Here is a 22,154-nt window from a genome sequence, read left to right on the forward strand (position 1 = left end):
AAAAAAAGGGGGGGAATAGCTATGTGGTATTTTAAAACACTAACACATTTCTGACATAAAATTTCATAGGTAAAAGCTACTTCAGCAGATGCAGGGGCAATATCCTAAAGAGAGAAAAAAGGTTTCCCCGAAGACGTCTCAAGTAATAAACACTTTTACTTTAAGTCTTTCAGACTTTGGTGTCTATAAGGACTTCATTTGTTTTCACAATTAACATTAATTTGTATTTGAAAAACAGTTCTGTTAATATCCTGTAACACTAGCGGGGATCATTGTACTGGCTTTCACTAGCACAATGGTTTCACTGAATACAACCCTAAGTGTCATAGCTGAGAAGGGATCTGATTTTCTGTTTCCTTGGTCTATTCCCAACGCCCAGCCCATGGTACCATCTGTGGCAACAGTTCCTAAGCCCTACTTAGCCAAGCAACAGTTTGCTATAGATTTAAGTATGCCATCTAATCTAGGTCAAACACTGAAGCTCTACTGCAGAAAGCGAAATACAGATGTACCACACTTCATTTGATCAAGGACAGCAGTGGCAAATCCGAAAGTACTGAGTAATCAAGCGGTCCATATGCATACACAAACCTTCACACATCTTGACTCTTGCCACTACTTTCACCAAAACACAACTTAAATGCCTGTAGACCTGGACCTATGTTATATTGAATATGCTTGAAAATTAGTGTGGACAATGGATGTAGAAAGGAGGTAAAAAGTGATACGTTATTTCAAGAGTCCTGTGTACATGTGCCTCAATGCACATATGTAGATTTTGGAGGAAAAATCTACCTCCAGTAGCAAGCTTCCTGTGCAATGCCAGATAGCACTCAATAGGTTCCTCTGTCTGAGGCAGGAAGTCAACGTGTACTCAGCAAGCCTTAAAATCAATGTTGGCCAAAGTATCTCGACCAAAGAGATGTTTATTGGACACTCTGGAACACTCAGTTTCATAACACATGCAGCCTCACCCCATCCCTGTTTCCTTGGGAGAAACTCTTGCTCTGCTCAATGGGGCTTACTCCTAAGTAAGTGGGGACAAAACTGAAGCCTAAAAAATATCGCTGCAAACGGAGAATGGCATTAGCTAACATTGTGAGAGGAGGAACCGCACTGAGAGATCCGCCAATGTAGCAACCTTCAGGATCCCTGAAGTTTATGGCAACAGCAAGATCAGCACGATGGGCAAAACTGCACATAAGTTGCACGCTGGTTCTGGCACATTACACTGTTCCTGCTTCACAGTCTCCTGCTCCCTGCTGCCACAAAGTGGTAGCTGCAGGAACTTCAGGCATGCCTCAGCATGCGCCCAGACTGGGCAGAGATGCTATCACTAGACTACAATGTACAAAACTTTAAATAACTTTTAAGATCCTTGAGTGCTCATATTTTTAAACGAAACTCAATTCTAAGTAGGCACAGATAATTTGCTTGTTAAATATATGCTTTGATGAATAGCGATCTTTAAAAATAATAATACTGAAAATAACACCCATTACATATTTTATACCTAAACACGTTTATACCAGTTTCTTTTATCATCTGAGGGAGTGGGTCAGGACAAGCTTCCCTTAAAAGTGCTATTCTCACACATTTTCTTACACAAAGGCATTCTGGTATCATACACAAGTGACCAGATTTTATATAATGGATTTGTAAAAAAACAACAGCAAAGTTGTTTTTCATAACTATTCAAAAATGTATGAAAGATGAAGGTGGATGATAACAAAAACAACAATTCAGAGAGATTAGCACTGATAGAAGATGCTATAATTATATGGGTTATTTGAAAAGCATTCTAAGAATTATATACAATGGATCCACTGAAGGAAAAAAGCTTTAAGTAGTGATATATAATTTATTTTATTTTATTTTTTAAATCATATCTGTTTCTACTACAGTTTCAGAGGCTTAAAGATTCCTACCTGTTGGAGGAAGACAGTCTTTCCAATCAAAATAACCTGCATAAATGCCAGGTTCTAATGAGCCTACTATCGGATCAGCCTTTAGTTCAATGTACATTTCAAACAGTCGTTGATCAAGTTCTTTTAGTGAGTCCATGCTAACCTAAAACAAAAAGGTACAAATATGATTATTTACAATAGTATTATTGTGTGTAAATCTCCTCTCATTTACTAAAAAAAAGGCAGGCATCTAATACTTTTATAATGTTATACAATGTATATTTTGGAAGTCAATATTTCTGTTTAAAAAAATGAACAAAGAGCCAAGAAGCTTCATAAGAAGCTGGCAGATTCCTCAAAGTCAGATGGATGTTATTTTTTGCCAGCCAGAATATTATATATTCCTTAATCATTCACTTGGACTGAGATGTTGTCCTGCCTGCTAGGATATGCGGAAAAGCTTCTACCTATTGATTTCTCTTCTTTTTATAGAAACCTGACTGAGTGAAAACCCAGGAATTTGGTAGTAAGATGAAGGACAGCTAAGAAACCCTTTTTACAGGGAGGCTCTCAAAATGCACAACAGAGGACATTGGCTCCAATACTTCCCCAGCATGAAGGCACCGGGAATAAATTTGTGACAACCAAAGGGCAAAATTAAAAGTATGTTGGACTGGGCACTTATGGATGATGTGCACCAAAGCCTTATTATATTCAATGCAGGTGAAGCTGTGCTGAAACAAGAATGGAATAGTGAGTAACGACAAAATTGTAACATCACAGATATCTATATAGTATGATTTTGAGTCCTAAAGACTAGCCATCAGACTTTGTAAGTGTGAAAGGAGCAAAGATTAAAGGATTCTATCAAAAAGGACACTGCAGGATAGATAGTGATATTTAGGTTTTAACCAACATTAGTCAAACCAATGGACAAGTAAGACTTGGCCAATATAGCTAAAAATCATGCAGCAGTACAAATTATGAGTAGTAAAATACAATAGAGATCTGGCAAATATAAATACTGATGGGATGGTTGCATTTTGCCTCTCATACCAGCACATTCCCTGTCTTTCTTCCTTAGCACAGAGAACTAGGGCTCAAAAAAAGGGAGAGAGTTCTGCATGCAGATGCCATAGTGCTGCACTATGTTATTTTTCTGGCACATCTGATTTCCAAAGGGCTGGAACAGGCTCCAAGAATAGAGCTGTGATGGTACATGTGAGCAGGGTGGAGCAAAAGGATGGGTGGTAGGTATGTTTTGCTACTTGGCTGCATGTTCGGGGCAACTTCCACTTACCCTACGTGAGGGGCAAATGTTAAGGTTGAAGAAAAGGAATGGTTAAATGTAATTTACAAAAATATAGCCACCATAAATAGACCTTTGTTGTGTCCTAGAAAATGTCAAACAGGCTTACTATGAAAAGTATGCACACTTCTGTGAAAGAAACTAAGTGTATAGTCCTAATAAGTCAAAATGTTAGAGATTAAAAAGTAAGTTATCAATTTACAAAAAGTCAGGACAATGAGACATCATCTCCCGCCCACTTTTGACATTTCTCTTCTTTGTTAAGAAGCAAAACCCCAGCACTTGGCTGTGGAGTTTACCTTTAATATTTTTTTAAAAAATGTTTTATATACCTTTGGAATTTTTTAATGCCACAAAAAACTATTACAACTATGTACCACTGACTAAAATTGTTCATAAAAATTTGATAAACGGATGAACATGAATGCAGACACCTTCCCTATCGTGAGCTCAAAAAGCTGAGTCTTTATCATTTAGAGCAAAAAGGGAGGGGAAGGGGCGAGAAATTAAAGAGGTTTATCCAATTAGTAACAAAAAAGCATCCACTTAACATACATTTCCAGCAGCAGGTTCAGAACAAGCAAAAGAAAATGTCATAATCCAGTCCGTAGGCTAGATTTCTCTAACCCCATTTTTTCTATTGCATTAGCCTGTTGCTTATCAACCGATGGACCCCAACAGTTGGACCCCAATAGGCTGGTAGGCTTTGCATCCTAAGTCCAACCTGCTTCTGCAGTAGGGTTGCTAGTTTAGGTCTCCAGGCTGGTTGCTGTCCAGCTGCCATCTACAGAAACAACACAGATTTTCCTGACCAGCTTCTCTGCCTTTTTATCAGTCCTGTAGTTTCAGATCGGTTTACAACAGAGCATTTTGGCTTCATTCTGCAGGGATGTGGCTAGAGACTCCGGTTTATGTGCATTTGCTTGAAACTCATCTAACTTTACCTTTTCACACAGCATGCAATGCATTTAAGGAATTGCTACAATGATGCAACACTAGTCATTGATTCAATTTTTTTTACAAAGAATTGGACAAATTCGCAGATAGCAAATCTTACAAGAACTTCCAGCTATAATTCAGGACAATGTAGTCTCCAAGTGCAGAAGATGTATACTTCTGATTACCAGATGCGGAGGCCACACAGTAAATGGCTGTGCTCAGCATACACTACGTATGAGTTTCCTAAGGTATTGTGACTGCTGTCACTGAATACCAGACTAAATTAAATTTTGCTCTGATTTAGCAAGGCAGTTCTTATGTCAATCTACATATTTCTTTATGAATGTGGAATATGCCAGACTATGGATGTAGTGCATTTATTCTACTTAAAAAAAATAAATCTAAAGTTGTAAGTCCCAGATATGAAATCTGACTGAGTACTTCAAAAAACAACTTGGTAACAATGAAAGTTAAAAACAACAACAAAACCAAATTCTCTAGATTTTTTTTTTAAAAAAATAGAGTTTAGGAACAAGATGTACAAACTACAGTGGTGCCCCGCAAGACGAATGCCTCGCAAGACGGAAAACCCGCTAGACGAAAGGGTTTTCCGTTTTGGAGGCGCTTCGCTAAACGAATTTCTCTATGGGGTTGCTTTGCAAGACAAAAAAATCTTGCGAGTTCCTGCGTTTTTTCCCCGCCCCCCCTTTCCTAAGCTGCTAAGACGCTTAACAGCTGATCGCTAAAAGCCGCTAGACCACTAATAGCGCTAATCCGCTAAGCTGTCAATGGGCTTGCTTCGCAAGATGATAAAAACCGCTAGACGAAGAGAATCGCGGAATGGATTCTTTTCATCTTGCGAGGCACCACTGTACAGTATATGTGCTTCTGAGCAATTGCAGATTAAATTTCTATTCAGTGGTGCTAATCTTATTTATAATTTATTTTGGAAGCCTACTGAAAACTGAGACTGAAAGAACTGAGATCAAATACTTACTTGAGTGATTTTTTCAGCTCCTTGGAAGCCATGTTTCTCAAAGTGTTCAGCTAGGTTTAGGAAAGTGTGACGTTCTAGATAGCAGCAGTTGCTAAGCACAATTAAAAGTCTCCGCTCCTAAATCAAGGAAGATTTCAACAAAAAAATGAATTAATGGTACAAGAGAGGCACACAGGTAAACAATTTTGCTAAGAAGAAAGCAATTGTTGTCTAAGACAGAAATCACGCTAAGGTTACAAATTATGACCACGGGGCAATACTGAGACTTTAAAATAGAATTGTCTGAAAGACAAGTGTAACCTTAACATGGGCACACAACACAGTATTCAGATGAATTGCCAACCTATTTGCATGGGTGAACCAGCAAGTCTGGTTATACAGCATTGTCCCCAAACCATGAGATTCTTGCTGCAACACTGCCTACCTGTCCTTGATTGGGCAGTGGAGCTTCTGTATCATTGCTATTTGGATAACCACTTCCATAAGGTAGAGGCCATTTTTAACTCCTCAAAATGTACTGCTAATCTCTCTTTGCCATAACTGAAGCTGTTTACCAGAGGTCTAAATAGGGGAGTTTGGAACATAAATATAATTTTTGATAGGGCTTTCATCTTAATTGCAACTAATCTGTCCATAATAGCAAGATTGAGCTTCCACCCGGACAAAGCCTTATTTATTTGATCCCACACAAGGCCATACTTAATGATAAAAAAATACATATTTAGATTTTTGTTCTATGTATGCCCAAATACCTGACTGAGAAATAATGCACCTGAAAATTTAATAACATGGAGAACTCCTTTTGGATCTTCAGAGCAATATGAAAAAACGTGGGATTCTGATTTATTTATTTTTTTAATCTACCTTCAGGCCAGTAACCAAGTCAGACTCAACACCAACTTTTAAGTAGATAAATGAAGGGCTCAGAAAAGGTAAGAGCGATACCACTCACATGGATTCCTAGTAAGTATTCCTTTGCTTTAATTTTAACAACTTTGATTTCTGGATTGTGATGCAGCTTTTTGTTACACCAGCATAATTTACACTGGCACATATGATGCTAGCTTCCTATTATTTGGATTACTCTGTCCGTATGTGTACGTAAAGGTAAGTCACACTTACCAAAGACAAACTGGAGTCTTCATGGATACTTCCAAATAAATCTGAAGATGAAACATCAGCTGAAAGACTGAAAGATTTTGTACAAAGTTATTGAAGCACTTGTTCTAAATACTTAAGAATGTATCTCTACGTTACTAACTCAAATTGGGTTTTTGCTACTTAAACCCAAAGAGAAACAGGTTGCCTATTTGTAACTGCAGTTGTTGCAAGTGGTCATCTGTGCAGTATGGGATCTATGCCCATGCAAAGCGCCGTTAAAGAACTTTTAAGAGCTTGATGATAAAAGGTTTTGGCAGGAAGCCTGCTCCCACACCTCAAAGGGCATGGGTTTTCACCTTCCTGTTCAAATTCTTTTTCTTCACTGTCATACAGGCAGCATCTGTAGGGATCTTCAGTTCCCTCTCTTTCAGTGGGTGGGGAGTGAGCTAGGCCTTATTTCAAATATAAAGACATACCCCCTATATGAGACTGCACAGATCCCACAAAGAAGAACCTGTAGTTCAGAAAAGGTGCTGAGAATGGTCTGTAAGAATTCTTAACCTCCCTCACAGAACTGCAGCTCCCAAGGAAGGAATGATTCTGTTTAACAGTATTATGGACATGCACTTAGACCAGGGATGCCCAAACTTTTTTCAAGGAGGGCCGGAATTGATGAAGTGAACATGCCTGAGGGCCGACCAAGGTTGTTGCTTTTTTTAGGATTGAAGTTGTTGAGCTTTTTTTTTTACAATTTTACTCCAAAGTTGGTGAGCTTCTTTTAGGATTTTACCCCAGGACATATACTGCCACGGGGATTAGATCGACTGGTGGGCCAGATTAGGCCCCCCAAAACAGACTTTGGACATGCCTGACTTAGACCTTTTGGAGTATGGCTGGAATACAATGGGACCTCTGGAGTTAACGGCTCATGAACAATCTCGGCCTAAGTCATGGACTGGAAACATGTGGCCCTCCAGATGTCAGATTTAAATTGCCATTTTCTCCAGCTGGCATAGCCAACAGCCATGAATTATGGAAGTTGTCATACAATAACAATCTGGAGGACTACAGGTTTGCCATCTCTGGCCTAAGCCATAATTTTAAAGTCGTTTCTTCAGAAACATAATATCTAAATTAAAAAAACAACACAGAAACAACTCCAAAAACAAGAACCGGAACATTGGAAGAATACCAATAAACTAAGACGAGCTAAAGATGCTGCTGAATAGATATGCTTTAGTGTTGGCAGTTGAGAGACAATGAGGGAATGAGCAGGAACTCTGCCTCAGATGATTTCCCTTAATGAGAAGCATGGCACCATTCTCCATGGGGAAATGGTATTCTACTCTTTGCATGCACATCAACCAGTAATGCAGGCTTCCTCAACCTTGGTTTTGAGACTACAATTCCCATCATCCCTGACCACTGGTCCTGCTAGCTAGGGATCATGGGAGTTGTAGGCCAAAAACATCTGGAGGGCAGAGGTTGAAGAAGCCTGCAGTAACACAACCAGAAACCACTTGTTGAACTTTGGAATAAGTAGAACATGGATTACTGCCAAAAAGACCACGACCAGATTATTTTACTTACTGTGTATTATCTACATCACTATCAGGCTTGGTACTTAGCTGTTCCAGGAAGTCAATGAATACCTGTGAAGGATGAACAGACGGGGAAAATCACTATTTAACATGACTACTTTGATTGTTAGGAACATCATTAGTCAATGGTAAACTCTCAAACCACATATTCATAGCATTTTCCCCCTTCACTCTCACAACCTCCAATTTAACCAAATTTTAATGTCCTGTGTCATCACAGTTTTTGTATTTCATTACTCAGACCTCTCCACTTGAGAGCTGAAATTAAACTAATAGAAGGTATAATCTATGACAACAAACCCACACTTTTATAATAAGTGTATGCCTGTACCAATGGTTGCAGTTCTTCATGTTTCAGTTTTGCCTGTTGCTAAAAGCAGGAACTCCACATTATGAGGAAAACACACCCCAGCTCTGTCTTTTGTTCATAAGCCAAATGCAGATAGTGGATAGACTTGCAGGAAGAAATCAGTGGAAGAAGTTGCTTAATCCTGAAGCAGGTTTTAAACAGCACCACACTGTTCTTGGTTGCATAAATAGTTGTGTATTTGAAATGTGAACTCCTCCCTCTCTCAAACCTGCAGGCCTCAGTTCAGACCCCTCTGTTCAGCTACATGGCTTGGTCATTTGCAGCCAGGCCTCCCTCTTACTCATGATCTCCAGTTGTACATGGAAGAGGCAGGGTGCATGCAATTCTGAGTCAGGACTAGCTCTAAGGGAGCTTTGCACAACACAAACTCATATTTGAGAGGGAAGAGTTCACATTCCGAGCTACCTACTCTTGAACCCTCTAACCCACCCCTAACAGAATTAGACTATATGCTAACTGTATGAAAAGCGAATGCTCTCCTCGATTTCTCAAGTATGTAGAATTCAACAGACATACATTTACTGCTTAGAGAACTGCCTTAAGCCACACATTTAGATTACCTGCATAATATCAGTGCTCAGTCGGCACACCTCCTCCTGTATTTTGGGATGCTGAAAAACCTAAAGAAACAGAAAATGGTAACTGAAAAAAGCAAGCAGGGGAAAAACCTTTTAAATTAATAAGACAAAAAAACATGAGGACAGCATATTATGGTGATAGAGTAGAACAGTAAAATCTTAAGGCCAGACTTAGAACTTCCTCTTCGCTCTTTCTCATGCCATTCCTGGTTATTACGTTAGAATGAAGAAAATGCACAGGCAGGAACAGATTATTGTTCTATACACGTAATAGGTTGAGATGATTTCAGTGTCCATCATGCTATTCATACCCTTGAATTTCCCCAAACACAACCTGACATGACTTACGCTGGTCTCTCCAGGTTTGCAGTCCAGGACACCTTTAAGTGACTGCAGAGAATGCACAATACACAGCTCAAACTGGGATGGCTAAAAGGTAGAGAATAAACAAGAAATTACATCTGAAACCTAGAAATCATGACTGCATGGAACAGTCCTGGTTTCCAATCAACCATCTATTTAAAGCTCCCGCTCTCAATGTCCAGTCAGACCATACTGGGATTTATATGCTCGTTATATTGTGTAACAGCTATAGTGCCATGTTAATTGGAAGTCAATGTTGCAATCTCATTATTAAAAATACCTTATCTATTCAGTTAACAATACAGGGCTCTCCTCTCTCCTTAACAAATCGCAGGCTGAGAAATAGTAACACAGCAAGCTTCAAGACTGAGTGGGAACTTGATCCTAGTCTGATATTTTACTAGCTCTCAATATACTGATATATGTATAAATTCAAATAAATGTAATTGCATTTGCTAACATTGATCCTGGCTTATCAGGACAAGATGACTAGGGCATGTATCAGTTTTCACTGATATGAGGGGATAGAAAAGGGTGGAATTTTCACAGAAGAGTAAGAAGAAATGAGGCTACTTTTCACCAGCAACTCATGCATGGGGTTAAGCTACTATATCCTCAACACTCACCCACTGAAGTATATTAGGCTGAAATGAAGACTGGGCCCAAGACCCCCCAGCCAGTTTCATAGTGAGCAGGGAGTTGGACTTAGACTACAAAATCCATCAATCAATACAGATGCCTAAAGACATAGCAGCATACCCACCAAACTGGTTAAGCCTTCATTGTCCACCACCCAGTCTTCTTTTTCAGCTAATCTCTTTACTTCTGCAAAAGGAGGCAAGTTTTTAGATGGTTATTTTTCTATTAAAAAAAAATTAAAAATGAGGAAAGCCCTCTGTGTATCACTGTAGTGATTTTCATTCAAATACATTGCCACTGGTACCTTAAAAAGACGGCAGCAACTTTATTACGCATCAAACATGCTTACAGCAAGGCAAGTCAGCTAGTTATAGGCATGCAACAGGTTGGATATAAACCATGCTGTGTCACAGAGATTATGTGTGAAATAGTTGTTTTATGATAAAACACTAATGCAGCATATTGAAGCCACAAGAGTGAAAATGACTGTTGCGAAGACCAATACTTGTAATCCTTTGCTGAATTGTCATTTCTACTTTTAATATGATGACACAGCCGTACACCCAGTTTACTAAAACACTTGAAAATAAGAGCATCTAATAGTACACTTGACATATATGAAGGTAAAAATCACAAAGAGGATAATATCATTTAGGGGAAAAATCCAATCAGAAGGACACACCCAACAAGACAGATAAAGTGTATTTTACTACCTTCAGCTGTATGCTGTAATGTGATCATTATACAGCGAACTCTGAGATCCAAAATAAGATCCTGGATGATCTGAAGCATATCATTTGGTATTTCAAGCGCAGCAAGAGATTCATAACTAAGCCTGGAAAATGAGGGAAATAATGTGAAGCTATAGTTTTTGATGTAGTTCAGATGCTAAGGGGAGTCATAATTTCCTGAGAACCCTAAGATTTGAAGAGAAGTAGGCTTAAAAAAAATAACAACAAAATCACAGCACCCCCCTCTTTTTCTGTGAGAGTTGCTATGCTATCATTATTCATCTGTACTGGGTACTGAATTCCATTCTCGAACTCAATACACTATGCACTACCAACTGCTGGCAAGGGAGGCCACTTCTATCTCGGACAGTGTGTGATCCAGCTGCTAAGCTTCCCTTCCTTGCCTCAGAAGACCTAAGCAGGTGCTGTTGCCTGAAAGCGGCTATATGTGAGCAATGGAAGATTTGCATCCATCACAGAGCTGAGCAACTTCTAGCTGCTCAACTCCTTTCCTTTGCATTAGAGGACCTCAGTGGGAGCAGTTACCTGGATGACACCAGGGAAGAACAAGGATCATTCAGGAAATGCTGTCTGAATAATCCTGGGACTCAGCTATACAGCTGCAAATAGGAAGCTTTAAGTGTGTTATACCTGTACAAGCTTTAAGTGCAATATACAAATGTGACACTAGATGGCGATATGAAGCTATGCAAAATTTAATGTATTTTTCAAAACTTTTTTTTAAAAAAGCATTTTCACAGCATTTTTATAGGTGTGTAGATTCCACTCTGGTTTCATAAGACGTAACAATTTCCATTCCTGTTTGGGTAGAATCACTTGAAGAACTTTAAAGAGCTGTTTTGATTGTGTTCCGGAGCTATAAACTAATATTTAAGCATTCTAAATAATTAAAGATTTTCTCCTATTTGTGTGTGTGTCACTACATGGTCCCAAGAAGCCTAGAGATGACAATACTGATGCTTTGATAGCACACTCTGGTTTTGTTTTTTGTTTTTTTGTCACGGCTGCTTGGCAATGCTGTAAGCCATCTTCTCCCCAACCCCTAGTTAACAAGCTGATGCCTGATTCCATCTTTTGAATGTTTCCCACTTGCCATAATTTCTATTTGTCAGCAATCCACTCCAGTAAAGGTACTGAGCGGACACCTGGATAGTTGCACTGCTTAAATACTGTTTACACCTTCTTGCCTTTGCTCTCCGTGTCTCAGCCATCCATTTCCCTGGGTTGTTGATCTGGATCGGGGCCAAGCTGTCATAACACCATGACTCCCAATTGTTTGGCTTCACACAGGACCCACAACTGGGACAGAGAACAGAGCTTACTGAAGCTTAACCCCATGCCATTTATCCCAATGCACACAGGTGTTCTACTGAGTTACCACAGTACTTGCCTAACTGTCTGGATGACATGAGGTAACCATTGGCCAGAAAGTTCAGATTTCATCTCCCAGCCACCATATTCTCTCAGTTCACTTTCTCCAAGGCTGAATGGAAGCAAAGCACCACGGATCAGTTTGACCAGGGACTTCATCACTTGCTGAATCATCATCTACAACAGGAAAAGGAAACATTTCGTGGATAAACACCGGAACATGTGTAACAAGTTGTGTTTTATGTAACCAGTTAATTCATAAGACCAGGGCTTTTTTCAGGCGGACCTCACTGGAACTCAGTTCCAGCACTCTCAGATCAGTACCACTGCCATTAAAAGAGAACAAGGGAGACATTCATGGTGAGCTAACTGCTAAATTATTCTACTTATTTCTAATTCAATGCTTATATCAACTAAAACAACAACAGACCATAACTGGGGTATCTCCTGCTCATTCCATCCTCTCCTCCAATTTTATTTAACTTATACCTAATGTGCAATAAATAGACAATGGAAAGGCTATTATGTGTACAATATGTGAATGTCCAGAGAATCTACTGCAGATCTGCCACGTCAGAGAGAGCCAATTCCTGCCCTGCCTAACTGCACCAGCTATCTGAAGGGCAAACAAATGGTTGAAGCATGGTGCTAGGCCCAGTAAGGATGGAGAGCTCATAGAGCTTTAAAGCCAGTATCTTCTTGATCAGGTGGTAGCAGCTTGAGTGCACTGAGGACTGTATGTCTTATTAGGCCATCCCATTACAAAATATTATTAAAAATAAACCTCTGCTGGTCTTCAAAGGTTTTACACCCTTCCACTTTGGGTGGCTGCACACCTACTTACCTTGAAATCATTCTGTCTTTGTCTAGCGTTCTTCTTTGATCTTTCCATTTGGCCTGATTTTTCGGCAGTCTTGGGAAACAGAAAAACAACAACAGAGATACTACGGCTGGTAGCCATTGCAAACATTCACCTGGAACAAATCAGCAGGTCTATGAATTCTATCCTAGTAATGTTATATGTTCAGGTTAATTCTTAATAGACAAAGTCTGATTAGTTTAAGAAACAGTAGAAAATTCATGCTTAGATCAAACATATTAACATGCCAGAAAACTTTCACAAATTAATAAATCAAAGAAGACTAATGTAGTAGTGTAGTAGAAGCAGTAGCAATTTTATTATATATCTGACTGGGTTTCCACAGCCACTCTGGGCAACTTACAGCATATCTAAAAACCTAATAAAAACATCAAGCATTTAAAACCTCCCAATACAGGACTGCCTTCAAATGTCTCCTAGAAGTTGTGTAATTCTTTATCTCCTTGACATCTGAAGGGAATGCCTTCCACAGGGAGGGTGCCAATACTGAGAAGGCCCTCTGCCGGGTTCTCTGTAACTTTGCTTCTCACAGTGAGGGAACCACCAGAAGGACCTCAGTGCTGGGCTGAATGATGGGGGTGGAGACACTCCTTCAGGTATACTAGGCTGAGGCTGTTTAGGGCAGGCAACCTTAAACTTGGCCCTCCAGATGTTTGGGGACCATAGCTGTCAACGTTTCCCTTTTTTAAAGGGAAATTCCCTTATTCTGAATAGGATTCCTCACAAGTAAAGGGAAAAGTTGACAGCTACGTTTGGGACTACAATTTCCATCTTCCCTGACCACTGGTCCTGTTAGCTAGGGATGATGGGAGTTGTAGTCCCAAAACATCTGGAGGGCTGAGTTTGAGGATGCCTGGATTAGGGCTTTAAAGGTCAGCACCAACACTTTGAATTGTGCTTGGAAACGTACTGGGAGCCAGTGAAGATCCTTTAGGACTGGTGTTATATGGTCCCCGTGGCTACTTCCAGTCAGCAGTCTAGCTGCTGCATTCTGGATTAGTTGTAGTTTCTGAGGCACCTTCAAAGGCAGCCGCACATAGAGCAGTAGTCCAAGCGGGAGACAACCAGGGCTTCTGCAGGAGAGGAGCAACCCAATGCAGAAGTCAATGGGGTGTCTCAGATCTGCTGGAACTTGTGCAGACCCTGCTGCCACCATGTGACGGCAACAGGTCCAATCTAGGACTCTTCACAGTACTAGCTTGGAAGCTGCCACAGTGAAGGGGTATTTTCCCTGGCTCCTCCACCACCACCACCTTGTGCCCTGGGCCTGCACAAGAACCAGAGCGGTGGATGCACTTTATCCAGTCTTGCTGCTGCTGTCCAGGGGTTAGGATTACAGCCTTCACATATTGTTACAAGTGAATGACATCTCATGGACAGTAGTGATGATTGCAAAACTGGAGTTTGGAAAAATGCTTCTTTATTATTTTATTATTTTAAACAATAAAACTTGTATTTCTTTTTTATTTTTAAAAAGTGATGTTTCTAATATGGGTGAAACTAAAATGGCAGTAATGGAGTTCACATTTCCTATATTACATTCAAGTATACAGAGACAAGTCTGTCAGCTACAAAAAACCCTTTTTCTATACTTTCCACTTTCTAAAGTAATAATCAGACCCTGCCTACTAAGAATGAGCCCAAGTATGTACTGCCCCATTTAAATATTTGCTAAATATAGGAAGCTGATTCAACTCAGCCTGTCTGTATACCTTGCAAATTTTCAATATTCATTAAACCTGTTTTGCTTACTTCCTGTGTTGTTCAGTCTAGATAAGCTGATCAGAGGGAGAATGAGACAGGGCAATGGATGTCTTTGTGCAAGGAGTTAAAATTAGATGTCCTCCATTCCCTCTTAACCCTATAGATTCTAGAAACATATAAAGGTGCACCAAAGCTACCGATTCCCTTCCACCCACCACTGATTTTGCTGAATAGTTATGCACCTTCCCATACAGACCTCTGTGGTAAGTACCAACGGTTAGTTTTGTTTACAGATTCAATCTGTACACAGAAATGGGTCTCCGTTTAGCTACAAACCTTCTGTTGAAAAAAACTAAAAACCCTAACCAAAACGTGTGCGTTTTTAAAGAAATACAGATCACCCTTATAACTTCGAGAAAATAAATCACAGTTCCTTTATTACTGGTCGTTTCCTTTCAATCATTGCTCATCACTTTCATGACTACATGAGGCCCCGCGGGGGTTGTTTTTTTTTTTGCTTCTTTGTGCCTCAGTGTCTATGCGCAACTGTCCTTTTAGCTGTACAGTGGTGCCTCGCAAGACGAAATTAATTCGTTCCGCAAGTTTTTTCTTCTTGCAAGTTTTTCGTCTTGCGAAGCACGGTTTCCCATAGGAATGCATTGAAAATCAATTAATGCGTTCCTATGGAGACCGCTTGCCAGGCTGGCGGTGCAGAGAAGGGCTTTTCTCCCCACCGCAAGCCTTCAGGACAGGTACGGGAACAGAGGGGAAGGCGCGCAGCGCTTCTCCTCTGTTCCCGGGGCTTGCGGTGGGAGGAGGGTTTTTCCTCCCCGCCAACATTCAGAACAGCATTCTGAAAGTTGGCGGTGGGAAGGAAAACCCTCCTCCCACCGCAAGTCTTCAGGACAGCCATCCGAAGGCTGGTGCAAGGAGAAGGTCTCTCCGCCCCACCGCCAGCCTTCGGAGCAGCCATCCCAAGGCTGGCGGCGGGAGGAGGGCTCTCCGCCCCACCGCCAGCCTTCAGAGCAGCCATCCCAAGGCTGGCGGCGGGAGGAGGGCTCTCCGCCCCACCGCCAGCCTTCGGAGCAGCCATCCCAAGGCTGGTGGCGGGAGGAGGTCTCTCCGCCCCACCGCCAGCCTTCGGAGCAGCCATCCCAAGGCTGGTGGCGGGAGGAGGTCTCTCCGCCCCACCGCCAGCCTTCGGAGCAGCCATCCCAAGGCTGGTGGCGGGAGGAGGTCTCTCCGCCCCACCGGCAGCCTTCGGAGGAGGTCCGAGGACAGTGGGGAAGACGCGCTGCACTTCCCCGCTGTCCCGGAGATTTCCCTATGGGCTTTCGTCTTGCGAAGGAAGCCCATAGGGAAATTCGTTTTGCGAAGCGCCTCCAAAACGGAAAACCCTTTCGTCTAGCGGGTTTTCCGTCTTGCGAGGCGTTCGTCTTGCGGGGCACCACTGTAAATTGTCAGAAATTTGGAACAGCCATAAAAATTATGGGCTAAGTGGGATGAAACCCCAAACTGTTTCTCTCCCTGCCTGCTTAAGTGTGGACTTCATTTTAAGGCACCCAGAAGTATCCTGGATGTTGAACTCTGGGTGCATATGAAAGTCCAGACATCAAAAGTACTAGAGGAAAATAATGGAGGACCCTTCCCTCGTCCTCTCAGAAGATGGGGGGCTCCAGGTTTGGGGGGCACAATGTTTAAGGCCCCTCTAATAGGTATGAGAACTCCTCCTTTTCAGCCCTCTCATCTGCCATACAGAAATCCAGGGTCAGTGGCAGTTATGGCTGATCTTCGGTGTGGTAGTGGAAATAAGGTAATGAAGGGGAGCTGCTGTCAGGATTGCCATGCAGGGGGACAGAGGGAACCCAATCTCCTCCGCCATGCCCACCATCAAGAGAGGGAAGGCATGCCAGAGTAGCAGGGGCCCTCCCTGTACCTTTGGCAGCTGATCAGTGTTGCTAATCACTGATGCTGGCCTGCAGCAGAACCAGAAAAAAGGCATTATTATTATGTATTAGGTTTATATTCTGCTTTTCCCCCAAGTGCTCAACGTAGTATACTTGGATCTGCTCCCCCCTCCTCTCCTCCACCAAATCTTTCCTCAGAAGAGCCCTGAGACATAGGTTAGGCTTAGAAATAGTGCTTTGTTTGAGGTCATTCAGTGAGCTTGGGGAGATATGAACCTCATTATCCCCAGGCTAATTTGATACTCTAACCACTAGACATATTGGATCTCAAGGAGTGTAAGGAAGCAGTTTCAATCCAGTTGTACTGACAAGTCTCACACCAGCTGTTCCAAGGCTCTTCACGGAATGGATCATCTGTTTTGGCTAGCAAGAGGAAACTGAGAGAGCACAAAGCATGACTGATACATAAACAAAAGAAACCTGGAGAAAGATGTCATGTTCCTCAAAGAACTGTATATAGCTGAAAGTATGGGAAAGACTGAATGCCATACCTCACTAAAGAGGCTCCCATTCACATAAGAAATCCAGAGTTTCCAGAAGTTGGGGAGTTGGCTTACGACAAGCTTTGTTAGCTTTTCGACAAACGCCACCTGCTGAGGAGCTTTAAATCGCCAAGCTGGAAAAGGGGCAACAAAATCAGCCGTTAACTACTACAGGATCATTGGTAAGGAATTGTTTTCAATTGTAGATGTGTCATTGGAATTTGTCTGCTTTACAAGTTTAACTTTAGGCAATTACAGAGGTGCTCACATCAAGAAGGAATTTTAACTGATTATAACAACCATCTGAGGAACATGCCGCTATGAGGGGCTGGCACATGATTCCATCATGGTAGAATAAATAATCTGATTAGTTTCTCATAGGTTTCAAGTTCTGGTGACAGCACACTGTAAGGATGCTGTGAGGATGCAAAGAAAAAAAATCATCATCATCAATCTACATAGCTCTATAGAATATTCAAACCACTTCACACAATCAGTCTACTTTAATCCTTACAACTGAAGTCTGAGGATGAAATTGCAGGAAATGGCATAAACAGTATGAGTTGCTTAAACACAACTAGTGAGTTTCTCTAGGTGGGAAATAAGCCAGGAAAACTTCCTGATTCATGGATTTATTTAACATAATGTATGTATCACTTGATTGTAAGAAAACCTCTAAGTGGTTTACAAAAGGACAAAAAGGATAAAAAACAAGGGCACTGAGAAAGTAGGCATCTGCTTACGTGACCAAACTTTCTCCCCACAACCCAATAATCTGCTTCAGAGGGTTGGAGCACCCCCCCCCAAGAGCAGATTCTGGGGGCACACGGGTGGGGGTGGGTGGGGAAGATGAGAAACCAGAATTGCTGTTGCACACAAAGATTTCCATTGTGCAAACAGGCAGACATGATCAGGGCATCACAACAGCATCAAATTGCAACACCGGTTTCTCAAAAAGCAGAACAAGAAAATAAAATCTCAGCACCTACTTTCATCACGACTGGACTGATTGCTGCTGCCTCTTTTCAGTGAAGCACTCCGACTGAGATGGCCAAGTGAGGAGGAGCGTACTTCACTGTCCAGATCCAACATTGGACTGTGCAGTAATGGATTGCCTGGGAAGTGGGGGGAGGAGAATTATACAGCTATTGGCATTAGCAATCTGTTGATCTGAACAGTGTTAAAACACGCAAAATAAACATAGCATAGTGCTGAGGTCTATACAGACAGGCGGGTGCATGAAGAAAATGATGTATACTTTTCTATTCTTTATGATATATACTTTTTGCAAAGGGCACACCCATGCTTCAGAACCCACATGGAATTTACCTTTCTGATATAAACAACACTAGCTCATCATTTCCACTGTACTTTGGTAGGCCAGTAGCTTTGTGGCTTTTTGCTGCTCCTGCAACATTGGAGGTGGACTCCAGAGCATGAGCTGATGCACATAAGGGTAATTTCCATGATGTAAGTATAGAGGTAAGCAATATAGAATTGGGTTAGAGGCAGCATAGGAAATCTACTGCTCCTTCCTAAATTATGGAAGAGCATAAATACATTTAAGCAAAAAATTGAGGGTTTGAAAGCGGGGGTTCTAGAGCATCCAATAATACAGTCTTTTATTAAATGTTGATGTTACGTTAGCCAGGCATGGCCAAACTGGGCCATCCAGCTGTTTTGGGACTACAGTTCCCATCATCCCTGACTACTGGTCCTGTTAGCTAGGGATGATGGGAGTTGTAGTCCCAAAACAGTTGGAGGGCCAAGTTTGGCCATGCCTGCATTAGACAGTTGGGAAGGTGGAGCAGGGGAATTCACAACCTCACAATAACTTTCAAAACATGTACACAGTAGTGCTGCATGTCTGAGCAATTAACAAAATGTGGTTGAGCAGGGAGGAAAAGCTATGTCACAAGTGACACCCACAAAGCACCAGTAACACCCGGGAACCCACAATCCACACTGCAGATACAAATGTTATGACTTATCTGGGAAATGGCTTTTTGCCTACAGCAAAATGCAACACTGGCTACTTGGAAAATGAAAGCCGCTTTAGGTTCCATTTCTCTTGGCACTCAACACATGAGCTCACTATTAAGCCGGAGTGATTCACAGAACCTTAACAAAGAAACCTAATTACCGGTAAATTCAAAGAGGGATATGCAAACATTACTCTTGGAATCTTAATGCAACCTGTGTCTCTTTCCCTTATCCACAGAAACCCATTACTGCTACAATTTCTCAACATCTTCAAGAATCATTTATTCCCTTCTGCAAAATCTTCAAGATCCACCCTGCCCTTCCTTCAGCCTCTCTAAAGCTCAGGCACCAATCAGTTTAGTTTCAGAATGCCATTGCTGGAATAATCTCTCTTGTTCCATCAGTGGGCTCATGTCTGACTTCCCAGTAATGCTAATTTGAAAACATAGTTTGGGGGGCAAGGGTGAAGACAACAAATGGTGAGCTGGCTGGAGCTGAGGAGCTGCTTTCAATTGATTTTTCCACTCCCTGGGAGCCTGCTGTGGAAGACGGGGTGCAGGAGAAAAGAAAAGAAGAGCAAACTGCAAAATGGAGGTGAGGAGCTGCTGCTTATAGATCTCTTCACCCCACAGCATAGGAGGTTGCAGAGGAAGGCCTGAAGAGATCGTGATGGAATGGAAACTTGCTTGAAAGGAACAAGCTGCTACTATGCCGGGTTAAAGGTACAACTGTGTTTGACTATCTGTTTTTGATGCTGTGTACACTAATACCTTCATTAATTTGTCTGTTATTTTTCTGCAGGGAATTCTGTATTCTGCTGTTTGCTTGTACATCTGGGGACAGATGTCTTGTTCCTGGGAGGAGGTAGTATTGTGACTTTGGAGGAGGCTAGGCTGTATGCCTACGTCCCCTTCCAATTCCAGGACCCAGCACAGATTCAATTCCTGGAATAGCCAGGCTAGCTTCCTGGTGAGGTAATGGGCTAAGCATCCGTTGTTAAGGTAACAAAGGAAGTGGCTCAGTGCCAGAGGGCAAATGGGAAGCCTCTCCGGCACCCAGAGCGGCGCGCATGCGGCGCCCATACCCTTGGCCGCTCTACAGCTGGTGGGGAGGCAGCAGGCCATCTTGTCACCGCCCCACCCCCGGTGGCACCTGGGGTGAACTGCCTCCCGCCCGCCCCCCTTCATACACCCCTGGGTGCTGTCCATCTTCCAACCACAACTGTCTGGTAGTCAGAAAGACAAAAGACCAGAGGTGAAGCTGGCAGAAGCCAGAGAGGAGATAACAACAACAACAACAACAACAACAACAACAACAACAACAACAACATCTTATAATTTATTCCCCGCCCATCTGGCTGGGCTTCCCCAGCAACTCTGGGTGGCTTCCAAAAAAATATTAAAATACTGTAATACATCAAACATTAAAAGCTTCCCTAAACAGGGCTGCCTTCAGATGTCTTCTAAAAGTCTGGTAGTTGTTGTTCTCTTTGACATCTGGTGGGAGGGCATTCCACAGGGTGGGTGCCACCACTGAGAAGGCCCTCTGCCTGGTTCCCTGTAACATGGCTTCTCGCAGTGAGGGAACTGCCAGAAGGCCCTCGGTGCTGGACCTCAGCGTCCAGGTAGAACGATGGGGGTGGAGACACTCCTTCAGATATACTGGACCGAGACCGTAGAACCATGTCCGATTTCTGCTAGGATCCAAGGCTGTGGCCATGGAGGAAGCAAGACCCTCTTGGGGTGTTAATGCCACAAGCCCCTCTATCGCAGGCTCAGGTTGTATATATGTGTAAATAAACCATATACAGTGGTACCTTGGGTTAAGTACTTAATTCGTTCCAGAGGTCCGTTCTTAACCTGAAACTGTTCTTAACCTGAAGCACCACTTTAGCTAATGGGGCCTCCTGCTGCTGCTGCACCGCCAGAGCACGAGTTCTGTTCTCATCCTGAAGCAAAGTTCTTAACTCGAGCTTAGCGGAGTGTGTAACCTGAAGCGTATGTAAGCTGAGGTACCACTGTATCCTAAAGATACCATAGTCTCCGCTGACCCTTATTCCAAGAAAACCGAACCTTGGAACCCCTGGAATCTTACACCGCTCAAAGATTGGTGGCATGCAAGCAATATTGAAGATCAGTTCTCCTGGATTTCCTGCAAAGAAGATTGTGATTGGTTGTTGCACCGCTGTCATTTTAAGGCTGCACATGTAAAATGTGTCAAGTTTCTTTGTAAATCTGCTTCGACTTCTTTTTAAAGAAGCAGGCGTATAAAGGATTATGCTGTAAAATACGGATCTGTTCAGTCTAGTTCTGCCCTGTTCAGGCATTGACTGGGCTTAGCTGCCACTGCTACCAGGAAAGCTTGTGCAGAGGACCCTAAGTGCCAAATGATGTGATGTGCTTATTCTGGTAAACACAGCCTAAGATTGGTAGAAAACATTATGTTTCTGATAGGTCAATCAACTGTTTTGGGACACCAGCTCAGTCAACCACAAAAGAAAGTTACAAATGTAACCTTTATGGAAATTTAATGTTAACCTTAGTAAATCTATATCACTCCTGACTGAAAAAGTATTTAATACAAATATTTATGAATTTTCTCAAATACTGTCAATATGTTCTTATTAAACAGCACCCACCTACTTTCAAACAAAAAATAAACAATTTGGCAGCCTGACCATTCAGTCCTTTATTTCATGGAGTGACTGATTTAAGCAATGGGTCTACACGAACTAAAGGAACTGTTATTTAGGTTAGCTGCAAAACAATATTTAAGAGTAAAGCTCAGGCACCAACGCTATGAAGGAGAAAAAAAAATAGTACAGGGAATTTACAAAAGTACTTGAAAAACACATCTACTCATGCAGATGTATATACTGAGTGTGGGCATTTGACCGATATTTGCAGAATGGCTTTTAAACAAATTAAATTAGCATTAGCGTAACCTCTCTTAAACAGGAAAACCAAACAAAAACAAACAAAAAGGAAAGCATGCTAATTATGATTTTTTTTCTTTCCCAACCCAAAATTCACAAGGGTATTCTAGAAACCCTGTTGAAATTCTAAATGCTTTGAATCACTCATTTTACATACATATGGTTTTCGCTCTGTTGTTTAAAACTAAGTCAAATAATCTGTAAATTTCCTGAAAATCACTGGAAAAATATAGTAAGACAAAACAAAATTGAAACATAATTATTCTGTTTGGCATA

The 22,154-nt window shown here is 41.8% G+C and overlaps 1 protein-coding gene across 3 annotated transcripts in view; it reads right to left on the reverse strand.

The window, feature by feature from the left end:
* Positions 1-22,154, reverse strand: part of EXOC2 (exocyst complex component 2) — an 83,108-nt gene that overhangs the window by 24,024 nt on the left and 36,930 nt on the right. For all 3 annotated transcript variants that reach the window (XM_081872994.1, XM_081872993.1, XM_081872995.1), the window contains exons 12-23: positions 17,950-18,075; positions 16,970-17,094; positions 12,772-12,840; positions 11,947-12,104; positions 10,518-10,639; positions 9,929-9,990; positions 9,151-9,231; positions 8,785-8,844; positions 7,844-7,905; positions 6,275-6,341; positions 5,153-5,269; positions 1,929-2,070 (exon numbers count right to left, since the gene is read on the reverse strand). In XM_081872994.1, the coding sequence (XP_081729120.1) occupies positions 1,929-2,070; positions 5,153-5,269; positions 6,275-6,341; positions 7,844-7,905; positions 8,785-8,844; positions 9,151-9,231; positions 9,929-9,990; positions 10,518-10,639; positions 11,947-12,104; positions 12,772-12,840; positions 16,970-17,094; positions 17,950-18,075 (1,191 nt within the window). The remainder of the gene's footprint in view (positions 1-1,928; positions 2,071-5,152; positions 5,270-6,274; positions 6,342-7,843; positions 7,906-8,784; positions 8,845-9,150; positions 9,232-9,928; positions 9,991-10,517; positions 10,640-11,946; positions 12,105-12,771; positions 12,841-16,969; positions 17,095-17,949; positions 18,076-22,154) is intronic.

Source organism: Podarcis erhardii (assembly GCF_964252035.2).
Source record: "Podarcis erhardii genome assembly, chromosome: 8".
Lineage (NCBI taxonomy): Eukaryota > Metazoa > Chordata > Lepidosauria > Squamata > Lacertidae > Podarcis > Podarcis erhardii.